This window comes from Centruroides sculpturatus, unplaced genomic scaffold (assembly GCF_000671375.1).
Source record: "Centruroides sculpturatus isolate CEXI.00-Female unplaced genomic scaffold, Cexi_2.0 scaffold909, whole genome shotgun sequence".
Lineage (NCBI taxonomy): Eukaryota > Metazoa > Arthropoda > Arachnida > Scorpiones > Buthidae > Centruroides > Centruroides sculpturatus.
The window spans coordinates 339,703-358,622 of NW_019385113.1; the positions used below are offsets into that span (position 1 = coordinate 339,703).

An 18,920-nucleotide genomic window follows, 5' to 3' on the forward strand; every position below is an offset into this window, starting at 1 on the left:
CCAAACGGCAACTAGATTCTCACAAATGGAGCTTTCGGTCATTTTGATGCTTGCCTCAGTGAGACAAATTTCTGCTCGTGCTAAAAGCTGTCTTTCTGATCATTCCGTAAGGCATTACTTGTCAACATCCAACATGAAACTCCTAATTTCAGACAAAGATAAGAAATTCGTCCTATGCAGGGAAGAAGACTTTATACACAATTAATTTTTAATACTAACAGAATTATTACAATATTTTGATATATTGATAGGCTTAAATAAAACTTTGAAATTATTTCAATCATAAAAATAATATCTGATTTGTTAAGCTCAACAGTAAATTATTAATTAGTTTTAATTATGATTGATTAAAATTATTCAACTCTTCCAGGAATTTATTATACTTTAAAAATAAAAAAATGATAGACAGAGATTATGATTAAAAAAATTTTTTTAAAATAAAAAGTGAAAGTCAACCACAAACACATGTAAACATCAAAATTAAAAGATTATGAATTTTATATGAAAATTATTCACACTCATGTATTCTAAAAGTATCTATTACAATATTAAAATAATTGACTTTGAATTTTTCTTTACTTCTCATATTTTTATATTATTAATTATAATCTTTATTGAATATTCCAATACTTAATTTATTTAATTAATTAAAACAAAAAGTTTTTCAAATATTTTATTTAAAAAATAAATTTAACACTAAACAAAAAGAAATTTTAAACAATTTCTTAGTAAAAATCTGATTCACAATACACAAAGAAAAACAATTCCAGATAATTAAATATGAGTCATGCAAGTGAATAATAGCATATAAATTTCCTTGAAACTTTCAGGAAAAAAGTACTTTTGAATATAATCATTTAAAAGAAGGTTACAACAATTATAAGCAAGTAAAAAAATGTAAATAATAAAGCAAAAAGTAAAGAAAAGTTTAGCATGGGTTAATTTCAGCTTTTAAAAGACACACAAACCTCCTCTGAAGCTCCACCACCAGGTTGTATTTGAGAAGAATAAATTGAGAGAGGAGTTGTACGAGGAGGAGGAGATGGCGGAGATATAGAAGCAGCGGAGGGAGTAGTCCTACCATCAGAAACCTCGGAAGTGGAAGCTCCTCCAATTCCTGCAAGTGACTGACTGGTTCTGTATTCACCTGAGGATTCAGAGTGTGGGGCATCCCTGCTGCCGCTGTCAGCAGTTCCTCGCATGAACTGCTCGAAGAGGGCGGTGTGGCTGTAAAATAAAAATATTAAATGAATGGAAAAGTTACATTAAGCAATATTATATAATATGATATAATAATTAAAATAACTTATTTAGTCAGATACGCAGAACTCTCAATCTGTGATTTTGAAAAAAAGCTGATAGAGCCAAAACAAATGACAACTGACAGTCAAAATTTTAATCAAAATGTAATGGTTTCGATAATTTTGATGGGATTCTATAATGCAATGTTTACAGAAATAGTAAGATAAATTGATAAATATGATACAAGATTATTTTATGACATCCCATTTTGTACTTTTGATTATTTTGCAATTGCCATATAAAAACTGAATTTAAGTTCTTGCATATAGCAGTGTGCAGAAAAATGACATCAAATTGGTATACTTTTTCTACATGCTAAATGCTACATGTAAGAACCTAAATCCAGCTTAACACAGTACAGTGTGGAACAACAATTCTTAAACATAGGGTTGAAACTCCAGGAGGATCACCAATTATTCTTGTGTGGTTCCATAAACATTTTCATAAACATTCTTCTTCTACTTAAAAAATCTTCAAAACTATAGACACTTGAAGAAAATTGACAAACAACAATAACAACAATAAGAAAAAAAAATTAGTGGATTTGTATTTATGGTAAAACAAATTATCCAAAAAACAATAATCATAACAAAAAGGAAATACAGTAAATCCTCAATTTAATGGACTAATTCAAACAAGGACTGTCCATCAAAGCTGAAAGTCCGTTATATAATAATGTAGGTTTTCTTCGTGCATGTTAAAACAATTAACAAATTAGTTAAATTGACAAACATATTTACATAAGTTAGAATACATAAATTGTTACTTATGTAGATATGTTTATGTAATTAAAATTAAGTATGTATGAAAAGTTTAATTTCACTGTAGTTCTAAGACTGTAATAAACAAGTATACAATCTAAATTAAAATAAACAAACATTTTTTGGAAAATACACTTTAATTGTAATCAAGTGAACAAATAAATAATGTTCTTAAAAAGAAACTTTAAATTTGACAAAAACACAAAACAATTTCCAATTTATTTGCTTTCAGATGATGATATATTGAGATACTCCTGTTGGGTGCAAAGTTAAGAACAGTGAATCTTGGATTTGAAAAACACCTGTTAATTTAATTACATATAAAAAGCATTTTGAAATTAATAGGGTGTTAATTTTCATATATGACATATGGAATGGAAATTTTCCGTTAAATCCAAAGTCCGTTAAATTGAGGTTTTACTGCATGTTGAGGAATTTTTAAAATATGGATTTTCATATAAAAAAGTTAATGGCAAGCATCTATCATTTTATATAATTTGTAGCATAAAACTTTTGCAGGTTTCTAGGTCTTAAAGACATTTGGAAACAAATCATCCAATATACATTGAAAAACTATTATAAAAGAAAAACCATCTAACTATCTCAAAAAATTTCTTATTGAAATAAAAATGAAGCAACTCTCAAAAATTGACTATGGATTTTTCAAACTTTGTCAAAAATGTAATACAATTCAAAATGATAAATTGTCAAATTTATAATAAAAAGTAGTATAATAAAAAAATATTAAATTTTATAGATAAAGTTTAATTTAATTTTTCAGTTGTTATTTTTGTGATTTTTATGCATTAGAGAAAAATATTGTAAAAAAAATTTATCAAATAAATTCTATTGTGTATAGATTTAATGTTGAGTTGTAAAAAATTTGTTAATGTTCAAATGGGATTGTGGAAAATGAAAGTCTGGGAACCATTGTTATTATGATATTGTACAATATTTTATTTCAATATTTTATTTTGACCGGAACAAGGCTACAATACATGTACAGAATATTTTTAGATATACAATTGTCCATGTATATTTTAGATTAAAAAAATTATTTTTATAATGGTAGTCATTGTAACTTCTGGTGGCAGCCTTCTTTCCTAAAGAGATCAGAATCAGTTTATTCATGGCATTTAGTATTGTTTAAAAACCAGTGCAACTTATAAGTAACCAGAGAAGACAATCAGTTCAGTAAACAATTTCTGCTATCAGTTTATTTTCACCTTGTATTATACCTGCAGTCATCAGAGCCAATCAGAGCAAAGTTACGGATCTGTCTTTCCAACTTCTCTTACCTACATTGTCAGTCCTCAGGGTTCTCACTTGAGTATTTGCTATCTACTACTACCAAAATCTTCACCTGAGGTGACTCCAGGCGAGCTTGTGCCTGGCACCTTCAACACACGCCTCTGTGACCTTCCTATTCGCTGCAGCATAAATACCTGGCCACCACAGTAGTGTGAAATTACACTGCGGCGAATAGGAGGGTCACAGAGGCATGCCCGCTTGGAGCCGCCTCTGATGCAGATCTTGGTGGTAGTAGCAAATATTCAAGTGAGAACCTTGAGGACTGAAAATGTAGGTAAGGGAAGTTGGCAAGACAGATCCGTAACTTCGGGACAAGGATCGTCTCTGAGGACTGCAGATATAATACAAGATGAAAATAAAGATTGTTCCTCTGAATAAATTTTTTCCCTCAGTTGCAAAATCCAAAACACCAGTGCAATACATCTTATTAATAAGCTTAGTCCTCATAGACAAACATTCAACAAATTGTAAAAAATAAGGACATAGAGGCACATGAATTAAAGTGAAAGAAGATTAATAACTGTAATTATTGGTGAAAAACAAATGCAGAACACAGTGGACACACAGACAGTACTCTTGAAAAGCAGATGGTTGAGAACTATGGATCTGAGAACTATAAGAAAAGTGAAAAAATTTATCAACTCAACAGCAAACAATCAACACATCAATATATGTATGTAATAACAATTTTGACAATGTTATAAAACTGGAAGTACACATCACAAACATTGCCAGAACCAGCAGTGGATTTAGAGAGGTGCACAGAGTGCAGCTGTCTCTCTTCTGAGGATTTTTTCTTAGTAAAGCCAAGTACCTCAGGTAATTAAAAATTTTTAATGCACAGTGTTTCCTTTTTGAACCCCCTCTGAAAATTTCTGGATCTGCTGTTTGCCAGAACAAATAAATTTTGATGCAATAAGGCTAAAAGCTACTAATGCATCAAATGAATATAAAATCATGTAGCAGATCTTAATAGTAGTACAGTAATACCCCGAACTTACGCGATAGGTGGGACCGAGCGGTAACCGCGTAAGTCGGGGTATAATTTCGCATATAAATACATACAAATAATTTTTAATTGGGGCCGGAGACTAAAGAAAACAATAATTTAAAAAAAAATGTTTAATAAAATCTTAGATAATATATATGTATAACAAATTAGGCCTATATTATTTTACAATTTTTCACATTTACTTGATTATTACGCCATAATTTTAACATTGTTTCCATCTCAGCGATAATACTGTGACGTTTACGAATGATGCTTGAATTTAAAGATTGAGCATTTTTCACAGCTTCGAGAATTTTTTCTTTGCCTTTTATAATTGTTCTGACCGACAATTCCGGTAGATCAAACTTCTTTGCCAATTCACAAATTTTCATTTTTGTATCGAAGTCTTTAATAATGGGTACGTTCGTAAAGTCAAACGAGTTAAACGCGTTAGTAACGAATCGTTCGAAAAGTCTAACGAAATAGGAATAACGATGACGTCATTCTCGTTTAACTCGTTCGACTTTACGAACATACCCAATGTTAACTTTACATTCCAAAGATAAAGTTTTTCTTTTCTTGTTTGATGCAGAAGAATTAGTTCTACTTCGTTTGGATGACATAGTAGAGTCTCTCGAGTCTCCGTAGATATAACAAACACAGAAATAAATAACACAAAATAAATTGTAGCTATGTGTGGATTCCGCGCGACACATCCGAACATGTAAGCTGAACAATAGTGTGGGGGGAGTGAGTAATCAAGGGTTGCGTGGCGCCCAAACAAAAGACAAATCGACGAGATTTGAAAATCGCGTAACTCCAGGTTTGCGTAAGTCGGGGTATTACTGTATTTAAAATTATAAGCAACTCAAAAATAAAAAAAAATGAACCATAAACATTTTACCAAAATAATTTGACCACTACTATATCTTTAAAATTTTATATTTGTCAGAAAAACTGATAATTTTACACTATAAAATGAGCAATTATTTATTGTGACATCATCACAATGCCTAGATGCAATTTTTAATCATATTTTTAATTTATTTCATTTAAAATATATGCTCTCCACCTCAAATTAGGAGTGGCTTGCCCCTATACATCACACTTTTCCTTTAACAATGAAGTCATGTCAGTTATCTATCTAACATTTCTCAGGGAAAAGCTTTGAATTGAAATAGCATGACTTCCAGTTTAAATCAGATGTTCATATTTAGTTAATTGGGGCCTCCTGCACCTAAGGTTTCCACATTTGGTCCCGTCTTTTATCTATCTAACTCCGTTCTTGAGATTATGGAAATACAAACAAACAGTGGGCATTTATAGGTCTACAATTTTTTAAAATTGCAGCCCAATAATTTGAAAAAGCTACCTTATAGAAAAGATATTTTTCATTATTGAAATTTTATAATGAAATTCAATCAACAAAAAATTATTTTCTGAGTGAATGTAATGCAGAATGGGAATTTTTTGATATAAAATAGTGCAACTCCAATTAACCAAGGTTATGCATTATCTGAATCAAACCTATAAGTAAATACACTACTTTTCTTATAATGCTTATAAGAAAAGTAGTTTATAAAAAAAGTTTATAATGGTAACACAAATTACAAAATAATTTGTTTTTGTTACCTTCCATCATTTGACTTTAATGTGAAACAAACTATAATTATAACATGCAATTACTTATTGTGAAATCATCATAATGCCAGGCTGCAATTTTTAATCATATTTTAATTTAAAAACTCACATGACTTCCAGTCCAGCAGAAGTTCATATGTAGTTAATCACGACCATATCTGGTCTTAATTTTCATCCATCTAACTCTGTTCTCAAGATTAAGAAAGGACAGTCAGATGGACAGCCTGATGACAGTGGGAATCTACAGGTCTGCAAGTTGAAAATTTCAGCCTGATAACACATTTTTATTCTTAAAATTATTGTATGTATTAGAAGTATAATAAATGATATAAAAAATGTTGTTGTAATAAATAATTGAATTCATTAATGTATAAAAAGAAGCTTAAAAGTGCTACTGTATAAATCTTTTAAGTTCTTAATTTTTAATTTGAAATGGCTATTTATCTATTTTATCTGAATTTTCGGTTATCCAAGATAGCATCCATCCCAATTACCTTGTATAATTGGGGTTCTACTGTAGGAATTTTATAGGACCTGATTTGTTTTGCATTATAACTAATGAGTATATATGATAATGAAGACTTCAACAGTGAAACCAAAAATTTTATACCTTTAGAGATTTCTTAATCTATATTTAAAATGTAACATTTATCTAATAATTATGTATATAAAAAGCTGAATTAAATATTAAGCATTAAATATTTATTAAATTAAACAGAGAACAATTAAAATTTAAAAAATTTTTCTACAATGATCTATACAGCATAAAGTTCTATTACTGAAGACAATTACAACTGAAATGTACTTGTAGGCAGACTGATATATTCTAGACATGTATACATTGTATCCAAAATACAAATCTTCATCTCTAATATGAATAATATGAGAAAATTGCATCTGAATATAAATTCAATAATATTTATAATTGAATTAGTTATCAATTATGAATATTATTGAAAATTATGATCTGTTCTATGTCATCTATATGTGTGATAAATTACATTCACTTACTGTTTAATTTATTAAATCCCATAACTTGTTATTTTCCCAAATGCCAACTAAATTTTCAGTAATTTAATGTAATAAATATTCTATACAGGCTAATTCATCAACTTCTGTAAGTTCTTGCATGGTATTTTATAATCAATAATATACCAGCCTAAAAACAGTATTTCCTATCCTAAAAAATCCAGCAACAAGTTGCTTAACTTATCCTGAAACATTTGGTGACACCATCTGTTATGATACTTTATTAAAAAACTTTTTATATTTTTAAGTATTATAAAATGGCAAAATGATTAATTAATTTCAAGGGTTTATAAAAATATTGTAAATGTTAATAAGTAAAATTATCACTAAATCTCACTCTACTGTGGATACACATGACACCCTTTATCTCCCAGCCTCCTTGATCTTTAACCACCAAAATTTAATAGTATCAATTCCCTAATACATAGGAATTGATATTATTACTATACATTACTATTATTTATACACTAGGAAATTAGTTTCAAGGTCCCAAGTCCAAAAATGTAAAAATGCTGAGGGTCATTTTTCGACCAATTGCCATACTTTCTCTTTCTTATATATAAAAGCCAGGAAAGTAAAATATCATTATATTAAGTTATACTATTTTCTCAATTAAGTTTTATTTATAAATCTCATTTATAAAATTATATAATAATAAATTCCAATTATAAATAACATAATTATTTTCTTTTATTTTCTTTATTTGTTCTTCTAGAAAGACTAGGAATCAAAATATGACTTGATGGAGCAATTCATTTATTTTATGATGTACATTTTGAATGTTTTAGCACTCCTCTTCAGTTATCAATTATTTTCTTAAAATTTATTGAACATATTCTTTCTAACATAACAAAATTTAAATTCATTATAACAGCAAACCATAATAGAATTTGATGCAAACATAAATTAAAATTCCAAAATGGAACCATTTCTAAAAGTGTATTGGCACTTATTTGTAAACCTTTACAAAGGTTTACAAATAAGTGTTGAAGTTAAAAGTTAATTCACTGCAGTTTACAATGTTTGATAAAAAAAACATTTTATATACTTTTAAAAACTTCTCCATTCTGAAATTTTCATCTGTTTGAATCAAATTTTATTGTAGTTTGCTGATAATAAATTTAAATTTTGTTAAGTCAGAAAGGATATGTGTAACAGACTTTAATAAGATAACTGATGACTAATGAGGAGTGCTAAAACACTGAAATGCATATCAAAGAATAAATAAAGTTGTTGCATCAAATCATGCATTGGTTCATGGTCTTCCCAGAAGAACAAATAAAGTATATATTGATAATAATACTTTTCTGTACTTTCACATTAATTTTTTTCAACTTTTTAATCAAGATAATTTAAAAGTTTATTATTTTATAAATAACTACAGTGCTTGTTTCTTAAGATAAAAGCAAAAGTAAGCATTATAATATTCTCTTACTCTAATCTGCAAAATTATATAAACAGCTCAAAAAAATTAAATTTTAAAGAAATTACATTTATTACCTTCTCTCAGAAATTATTGTATTTTGTATTGATTGAAACTCACATGAAATTCATGGAAAGACTAGGTAATGCATAATTATTGATATTTCTTGTAACTTTACAGTTTTTCCAGTTTGCAATATTGTCATTATTGATGGCTTCAAATAAAATATTTACTTGGAAGAATTTATTTTTATACGTTGACAATAAATTAATTACGAATTAAAATGCTGTATTTGAATATTATAAAGTTCAACAACATAGCTTGCTCTCTTTTATTTTCCTTTTTATATTCATGGTCTTATTTTGATTAACTGATTCATTTAGTTATTTGAATAGAAAGCTCTATATTTAAATCTAAAAATAATGAAATTTTATAAATTCATTGCCATTCAATTTATTGTAAGAGAAATAACTTCGCCAATGAAAATTTAAGAAATATTTATAGTGTATATATAATACAAGCATAATTTATATTATCTTATTTTATTCAATTTTGAAATAATACAATCTCTCTTACAAGTCATATGAACTAATTATTACATTCATAAAAATTACAGTATATTCATGTAGTGTTTTTATACACTACATGAATATATTATAATTTTTATGAATGTAATAATTTGAATTTTCTTGAATTAATAATTAAAAAAATAATTATTAATTCAAGAAATTAAAAGATGAAACAGAAGACAGGCTATTTGTATTTTTTAAATTATATTTTAAAAACACTTAACATGCACACAACTTTAAACATTTTAAGAATATTTTTTTTTCCATACAGCAGAAGTAACTTTGTAATTTTAATTTATATAATACAAATAATTAGATGAAAATAATATAATATGGGGTATATAAGCCTCTATCATAACTATTGGCTTAGTTTCATCTAACAGTTACATGTGTAAAATAAACTAAAAAATTGTTTTGCTGTTAAAATACATTGACATTAGGGAGATTAATTCATATAACTGTACACTCCTAATATTAAATTTCTATTGAGTAACTGATCTTCATTTATAAGGAAGAAAATGTACAGTCTTAGAGGAAGAATAACTGGTTGTGTTCTTTGAGCCACCTGATTGTTGATTTGAGGAGTAAGGAAAATTGTTGTTTTGCATTTTCCATGATTGTAAGACAGTATATTATCTTCCTTATACTATATTTGGCTTTGTATGTAAATATATACATATTTTTTATAATCTTCATTTATATAAATCTTTGCTAAATGTGTATTCCAGGTGTACAATTCATGCATAAACTATAATCACACTATCTTAGGACTGGAAATGTGAGATAATGTTAAAATATTTATGTCTCAACAATACAGATATTATGTTCATATTAAATGCCTTAACAAGCTTCAGAATAATATAACTATCACAAAGGCATGTGGATATAAAAAGTTTTTAAAAGCTTCATATGAGAAAAATTACAAACATGTCACTCAAGTTGTATAAAAATTAGTTTTGATCAGTAACTAAACATGCTATACAGCAAGTTGATAGATTCTTGAAAACTGCAATGTTAAGTCAAATGGTGAACCCATGTGATCAAAAAGTATAAGGAATGGTTCAATAAAATGCAAGATTTGAATTTATTCATCAAAATTCATTTCATCCCCTTCAAAGTAATCCCTTCCCATTCAATGCACTTATGCCAATGTTTTTCCAATCCTCAAAATGTGTTTTGTTAAAATCATTTTCATGACACCTCTATGGGACTAACAGCAAATTTTCTTTTATGGCATTAGTTGTCTTAAAACAGTGACCACGAAGCAGAAATTTTAGTCAAGGAAACAGGAAAAAGTCACATGATATCATATCAAGTGAATACAGAGCTTTGTGAAACTGTATTTGTTGAATTTTTGGCCAAAAATTCAACAAATACATGGAAAATTGGTGGAAAATCCATGAGTTTTCTGGCCACAAATCATGTCATTTTCTATGAATTGCTTCATGTAAATGATGCAAAATGCTCTAACAATATTCTTTGTTGACAATTTGGCCAGATGGAAAAATTTATGATGCACATCACCATGGAAATTGAAGAAAACATGACCTTAATTTTTTACTGATTTTGACATGGTTTTTCGGTCTTGCTTCATCTTTTGGGTGACATTCACTTAATTGTTCAGCTCTTTCAATGTCAGAATCATGGATCCATCTTTCATCATCCATAATGATGTGTTTTATAATGACCTCTTTGGCTACTTGAAAAGTTGATGTTTTTGAAAAAATTCAACCTTTTCAGGTTGAATTTTTTCAAAAGACCACTCGAGAAGTGACACACCACAAGCCCAAATAATCTTTTAAAACTGCTTGAAAAGATCCAAACAATACTGGAACATGTTCAATAATGTCCCTAATTGTTAAATGACAATCATCAAGCACCAAATTTCTGACTTGAGCAATGTATTGTTTATCAGTTGAAGTGAAAATGGTCTACCAGAGTGTAGTACATCTTTGAAGCAACCTCTACTTTCCATGAAAATCATCTACCACTCAAAAACTTTTGTTTTTGATAGACTACCATCACCAAAGGCTTTTTGCAACATTTCCAATGTTTTTATAGCAGCAATCTGTTTGTGCATTCTTTGCTCAATTACACTCGATATTTTGAAAAATTGATGGTGTAAAAATTCTTTACACAAAAAATAAGCCTTTATTTGTAAATGATGACATACAGATCACTGCTAGACATTGATGAAAGTCATACCAGACAATGAAAAAAATGACAACAGTGTCTTCTTGCATGTGAATAGTTTAAAGGAATCATTCCTGATACGTTTTGATCACAATAGTATTACAAAACATATTTTACCATAATCTAAATAACATAAGCAAGATATAACTCAATTATTATTATTCTAATTGAATCATGTTTATAACCTCCAGCATTTATTTCCCACCTTACAGAATAAATTTACTGTTGTGGTTTTTTGGTTCTATTGCTTTTACTTTTCATCACTGCATGTGAAAAAAACAAATGAGACGAGAACATAACAAAACTGAGTTTATTGTCTTCTCGTGTATATGGTACATGTCTCGACGACGCAGCTAACAAAGAACAACTAACGGTCAACGGTCTTACTGAGTGAGTTCGAACTTGTTCCAGGAAGTGATGACTCATACCACCCGGGATTCGTTGCTTGTTTTTCACAACAGTTAAGATGTGAAGGGTGGCATTCGCCACACTGTTTACAGAGAAAATTTGACAACAACAATTGTAAATAATTAGAAATGTATCTTTCCACAATGACATTACAATGAAATGATGTTAAGTGAGTACTTGCTGTATAGTGATGATAAAATAAATTCCATTAAATAATTTACTTTTATTAATATTCAATTTATAATGGACTTTGTTAGTTTTCTATCATACAGTTACAATTCTATCAACAGGTACAATTGTATGACTGACAAACTGATTTATCATATTATGTACAACATTATCCTGCCTATTATTAACTATTATTTGATTATTAACATAAATATATCACTAATATTGTAGTTAGTTAACATTCCATGAAGATGAATATCATAAAAATTACTAAAAATGAGATTTCTTCAATTTTAACATTTTAATACAGTTTTCACTATCCTGAAATGATGAAATGAAAAAAAAAACATATGATGCACTCTTAGTGCCTAGAAGACAAGAATTTATGGAAAAAGGTTTAAGACAATTAATTAAACTGAAATGAGATTCTACCGCTTGGTGCAAAATTCGTGAGTTTTCTGGCTACGAATCAGGTCGTTTTCTATGAATTGCATCATGCAAATGATGCAAAACACTAACAATTCAAATTAATTAATGAATACTTTTCATAATTTTATATTTTGTTTTATTCTTTACATAAATGAATTGGTTTTATCAAAATTATTCATTAATAAGCTTTTTTCATTGTAATTAATTGTTTTAAAATTTATTTTAATATTTCAAGATGGTGAAAATTTGTATTTTTAATAATTTGTATCTAGTTAATAAATAATAATATAATTCAATATATTATTAATATATTACTAATAATAGTACTCTATTCTATACTAATACATTGCTTAACACACAGGCTGAGACTAAAAAAAAAAAAGTATAAAGATACAAATTAATTAGCTTTTTATTAAAAAATGACTATAAGCATATAGCTTGTGGACCCAAATAATATATAAAAACTGCTCTCTTAAATATAAGCCGAACAAATAAAGTCTTTCTTTATGAAAAATAAACAAGATTGGTCAGGCCAATCTGATAGCATGCTCTACAAAAGTGAATCAAATATTATTTTTGTTTAAAATAAATTTTATAACTTCTTGGAATCAAGTTGTTCAGAAAAATTTTTCACTGAACATACAGTAAGGGATATGGTTTATAAATTCCAGAGGAACCGAATAGTTTTTATTACAGCTTACAGTGACTGTAAACAAAAATGTTCAGTTTCCTTTTGTGCATGCACAATGAATAGATTGAACGGAACATAACACTTAGGTAATGAAAGTGAACAGTGTCATTGCACATGCTCAACGAATGAATTGAGCGGATTATAATCTTGAATATATAATGTCTGACAGAGACACAAAAGTCCTAACATAAGCACTTCACTACTATAGTGAAGTGTGCTAAAAAGAAAATAAATCAACTCACCAAAAACCTTATTTTCACACCAGCAGAAGTTTAATCTTTCATGTGAATGTGGACAAACATTTTCAACCTAATTACAGGTGTGCTTCAGGTCTCAAACTTTTTGTTCTATTTTGGAATTTTACATAGAACAATATAAAATTTCAAACTATGGAAGGAAGGACAATAAAATAGTTTGTTAGGTAGTTTGAAATTTTATACTGTTCTCTGTCAAATTCCAAAATAGAACAAAAAGTTTCAGATCCGAAGCACACCTGTAATTAGATTGAAAACATTAGTCCATGTCCACATGAAACATTAAACTCCTGCTGGTGTGAAAATAAGATTTTTGATGAGATTAAACTATCTAGTTATGGAAGCAGTTGGTGAGGAAAATAAATCATCTTCCATTACTTTCTATCCATTCTTTCATTTTTCAGCTAAGCCCTTTGAATTTCTCACTTTGACATGTTTGATTTCTATTTTTAATTATTATATTGATTTATATATTATCATTTATACATTGGATATATGTATTAATGCCTCGTGTATTGTTTTTTTTCCTGAAATGTTTTCAAGATAAAACTAATCAAGTTTTAACTAAATATCTTTATAAATTTTAAATATCCTTCCTTTAAAATGTGTCCTATTTCCTTTCTTGTTGGGATATCAGTTATATTCCAATTAGAAAATTCTTGGGAATTCTGTAATTCTGCATCTGCAGGTGTATAGGAATGCTACTGGTAATTCAGCAATCTGAAACATCAGATTAATTAAGTTTATTTTGGTTGATTAATATAATCACATTAGTATAATCAACCAAAATAAACATTATATATATGCATGTAACTACAAAATGCATTTTTTATGTTAACAAATTTGCCAATCTTTTACATTTACAGAATTGAAGAATGATTTCTTTTAATACTACTAATATATATTTTAATATAGTTTAAAAAAAATCATATTTGATGCTATCAAAAAACTTATTACCATTCCTAAAAAATACAATTATTCTGCAATAATATTCTATCTCTTCAAATAAATATTGAATGTCAGAAAATCATAAAAACTAGAATGTTATAAATATTTTTTAAGTTGAAATATTATGATTCTGGAAACATGGTATTACATATTTGGAATTTTTAAAATTAAATTGTATTTTATTCCTATTTTGCAATATGTTCATTTTTAAGAAAATGATAGAGTTACACAAAAATTTAATAGAAAAGTGAAGTATAATACTGTTAAAAATACATAAAGTTTCACAAAAAAAAATTTGAATGCAAATAGATAAAATTTAAAGACCATTTTAAATTATGTAATGAAAGATTCTATTAACGTTTATTAAATTATATTAATGGATTTTATAGCATGTCACAAAAAACTCTTCATGATTTAATAACATTCAAATAATTTATTTTTTAGTTTTAATATTAGATATTTTTATATGATACTTATTTTAAATAATAATTTATAAATAAATAAAAACTAATTCATTTACATTCAGACATATTTATAATAAATTTTTATATTGTTTAATGTTACAATATTATTTATCTAAGTTCAACAAAAATTCTTAAAATAGCAAAGGTTAAAATTATTCTGGAATATTTATAATTTTCATATGCCATAACATTATAGTATGAAGTATATTTTAATTATAAATTTTAAAAAAATAATGAAAAAAGCTTGTTTGATATACCTTAAGATTTTTATAAAGATTTAAAATGAATATGCTGCTTTTGTTCATAATCACATTAAAAAAAAAAAGTAGATTATTCAGATTAAGATATTAAGATCCAGTTGCAGTTAATTAGGAATTTAAAAAAAAAACCTTTAAAACAAGTAGTAATATGTGAGAAAAAGTTAATCCAATGAATTTTTATTTCATAAAAAATTTTAATTAAAACTATTTTTAAAAATTTAAATGACTTCAGTTTTACAAAGTAACTACCCATATAAGTAATTTTATCTTTATGAATTATTACTTAATAATACCGTATATATATATATATATATATATTTAATTCCACTGAATAGAAATTTGCTTGAAAAAATTTTACTGTGTAAAATTTACAAAGAATGTTTCTAAAACATTCAAAAATTCTGCAATAACGTACTAAAACGTAACATGAGGAGCTGCACAAGAGGACTTTGATTCCATCTGAAATACGATTCACCAGAACATAGCATGTTTATATCTTTAAAATATAACTTAAACATAACAGATAAATTTTCTTAAGTATGTTTAAAACATGCTGGAGACTGGAACTTGACACACCGACGGTGAGGGGGGGAACTATGATCTGTCGCTTTTCTAAAAGCAAATCAGTAGCAAATAGTCAATAACATCATATATTTAATTTCTTTTTTATTGATAATAACTAACAATTGCATATTTATTAAATATGCTCATTCTAGAAAATGAAGTAAGTAAGTTAACGACAAAAATTATTTGTTCCGTCTTAGTTTTCTGTGATTGTGATAATAAAATTCTGAAAAATTTAATTGTCAAATTTTCGAGAAGGAAGAAAAGAGACAGACAGACATAACAGAATTATTCAACTACTAACAAGCCAACCGTCTCTTCCTGTATCCTTCAACAGTCGCGTGGACTTCAATTCAATCGACAGCACGAACTGCCAGAACAATCCTTACAAAATAGTTAAATAACCGTTTATCTCGCAGACGAAAGAAAATCGTTGGTGCATGGTTAGAGAACCTAGTTTTGGGAGGAGAAATTCTTTCACAAATTATCCCTTTTTATCTGATTCTTACTTATAATTGATCGCATAAAAAGAGCGCGTTCGATAATTCCTTGGTAATTACAGATAAAGAGTTGAACGTCAATACGTACGAGTGTACGACTGACAAACTTATTACGTGAGGTAAACACATCCGGTGCTAAACACTGGGACGTTGACCGCAAATTCCTATAAGCTGCTGACCTTCGCCTTGATAGAACGACACGCAGTAAGTATGAAAGAACGGGTAGGCGTTATTACGAGCTCGATATCTAAAGGAGAGAGGCAGAACCGTAGAAATAAACATTTGAAGCAGATAAAATTCCGCATTAAAAATTTATGGGAAGCATCGTTTGTTGTCTACCCTCCATCATACACTTGGTGATAGACGAATGAGATAAAAAAAAAGACTCTTCCTTATTGACGAGTCAAATATCTACGGAACGATGCAGATAACGTAAATAAATTAATTTTTATACAGGCTACTACTATGTTAAATATCTAATAAAGTAGAAATTTGTATTGACTGCCGAATCGCGTGTTATATTTGGTATTTTTAGGATTTAAAAAAAGAAAAAAAAAAGGAGCGCACGTCATCTACAGATATTATCCACACCATTTATTCTAAGTAGTCTGCGGCTGACGTAACTATTAATATTACTAACCAGACCAATTAAAAAGAGAACATTAATAATATTCGAATAGATGAAAACATCAGTTTTTTTTAAATACTTTCACATACCATTTTTTGAGCCAATAACAGCAGCAAGGTCGACCTTTCATCTCCATGAAACATCGGTAACTGTTTAATTGAGAAACTCCGACCCCAGTCTCAAAGGTTCATAGTTCGGATGTAGGCGACAAGTCACATTTTACGTATTTTGATTAGACACATTTCTTGAAACTTTGTTTTGAAAGATATCATTTATCGAAAGCACGATTTTGCGTTTGTTCAACAAACACCAGTAAATTTCGCAACGAGGTGCGCGTGTATTATAATTAGAGAATGAATAACGCGAATGTGATATATACCACATGACTCAGTAAACTGTTCAGCCATGCAACAATTTACAAGTACTTTCTTTAAAGGACGGAAAAGCTAAAAAAATCATTTATTTTAAGAAACAAATCTCTGAACATTTTAACACGCAAAATCATTCAAAAAAAATTCTTACATTAATAGAGTATATATATATATTTCAACATAAGAATTGTATTACTATAAAAAAAATTACTCACCAAACAAAGGGGTCATCAGGGGAGAAGTGTGTGGGATATCCATACTGATCTGTAAGTGGTAACAGGCTTGCATCAGGGAATAAGTCCTGTAGCATCAAATCCAAATCATGGGCCACACCACTGATTAGCTGCGAAAAAAAAAATTAAAGCGGATATTAATGTTAAAATATATAAAATGCGACGTAAAGTCATTTAGTGTGTATCATTAAGTAATAACGTTTAATAAGAGAGAGCAGAGTACATGATGATGACCTAGAAAATTAAAAAGACGAAACTAAACCGAACTAAAAATTCGCTCATGTCGAACGAGAAGTAAACTCAGAATTCGAGAGTTGAACGTCCTGATTTTATAACAAGATTAATCTTAGGCGGGTGATTTTTAAAGAGTTATAATCCATTTATCTTCTTATGATTATAATTCTAATAAGTTGCCTTAGAAACCATTCGACAATATTTAATGACGAAAGCTTGTAAAGGAAGGGTAAAGAAGGGAGAAGCTCCCAGTTATTTATTGATGGAATAAATTTTCGAATCATATCTATAAACATCGCTATTGATTTTAATATATCAAAAAGGGAAAGAGAACTAATATTCAAAAAGTCATTCTTTCTTCCACGCTAGACTATTCTGAAATCCAATTTCCGTTTTCCAGATAAAGTAGAATAACAGATGACCTTGCATTTCATTTATCGTTGTCTAGATACTACTTTTCGCTTCTCTTCTACACTGTTAATTTGTTAAATTACCTGGTATTTCAATAACAATGAAAAAATTTTAAACCCGTTTAATATTGTCTAATTAATCGGTAAAACTTATTGCTACTTAATTTGTATCCAGTCAGGCATTAATTAGAAAAAAGCTATACTAACGAGTTACAGAAATAGCTTAAACATCTGTTAACAAATTAAGATGAGGGCAAATATGTTATTTCCGTACAGGATGTTAATTTTTTTTTAATTAGATAAATAAATTTGTTGAACAGAAATAAATTTAACAAATTCAGAAGTTAAATTACTGAAATAGCCATGACACTAAGCATACAGAATTAAAGAATCTTATTTTAGCCAAGCAACATGTTTCGCCTTTAAAAATATACCAAAAAGTTCATTCTCGAAACTGATCCTGTCAATCAAAACAATGAGAATTAGTAAAAATTGCTTAAATAGGCTGTTAAAAGCACTGAAAAAAATAACTGTGGTGAAAGGAGCAATTAAAGAAATAAAAAAAAATTATTTCCTTTGACAAACTTCTTTAAAAAAAGAGCAGTCAGCAAAAATTACCTGTAAAANATGAAAATAATATAATATGGGGTATATAAGCCTCTATCATAACTATTGGCTTAGTTTCATCTAACAGTTACATGTGTAAAATAAACTAAAAAATTGTTTTGCTGTTAAAATACATTGACATTAGGGAGATTAATTCATATAACTGTACACTCCTAATATTAAATTTCTATTGAGTAACTGATCTTCATTTATAAGGAAGAAAATGTACAGTCTTAGAGGAAGAATAACTGGTTGTGTTCTTTGAGCCACCTGATTGTTGATTTGAGGAGTAAGGAAAATTGTTGTTTTGCATTTTCCATGATTGTAAGACAGTATATTATCTTCCTTATACTATATTTGGCTTTGTATGTAAATATATACATATTTTTTATAATCTTCATTTATATAAATCTTTGCTAAATGTGTATTCCAGGTGTACAATTCATGCATAAACTATAATCACACTATCTTAGGACTGGAAATGTGAGATAATGTTAAAATATTTATGTCTCAACAATACAGATATTATGTT

The 18,920-nt window shown here is 28.1% G+C and overlaps 1 protein-coding gene across 1 annotated transcript in view; it reads right to left on the reverse strand.

The window, feature by feature from the left end:
• Positions 1-17,584, reverse strand: part of LOC111634959 (protein sprint-like) — an 88,763-nt gene extending 71,179 nt beyond the window's left edge. The window contains exons 1-2 of the mRNA XM_023379811.1: positions 17,121-17,584; positions 969-1,227 (exon numbers count right to left, since the gene is read on the reverse strand). Coding sequence (XP_023235579.1) covers positions 969-1,227; positions 17,121-17,215 — 354 coding nt within the window. The 5' untranslated portion in view covers positions 17,216-17,584. The remainder of the gene's footprint in view (positions 1-968; positions 1,228-17,120) is intronic.
• Positions 17,585-18,920: the final 1,336 nt, after the last annotated feature.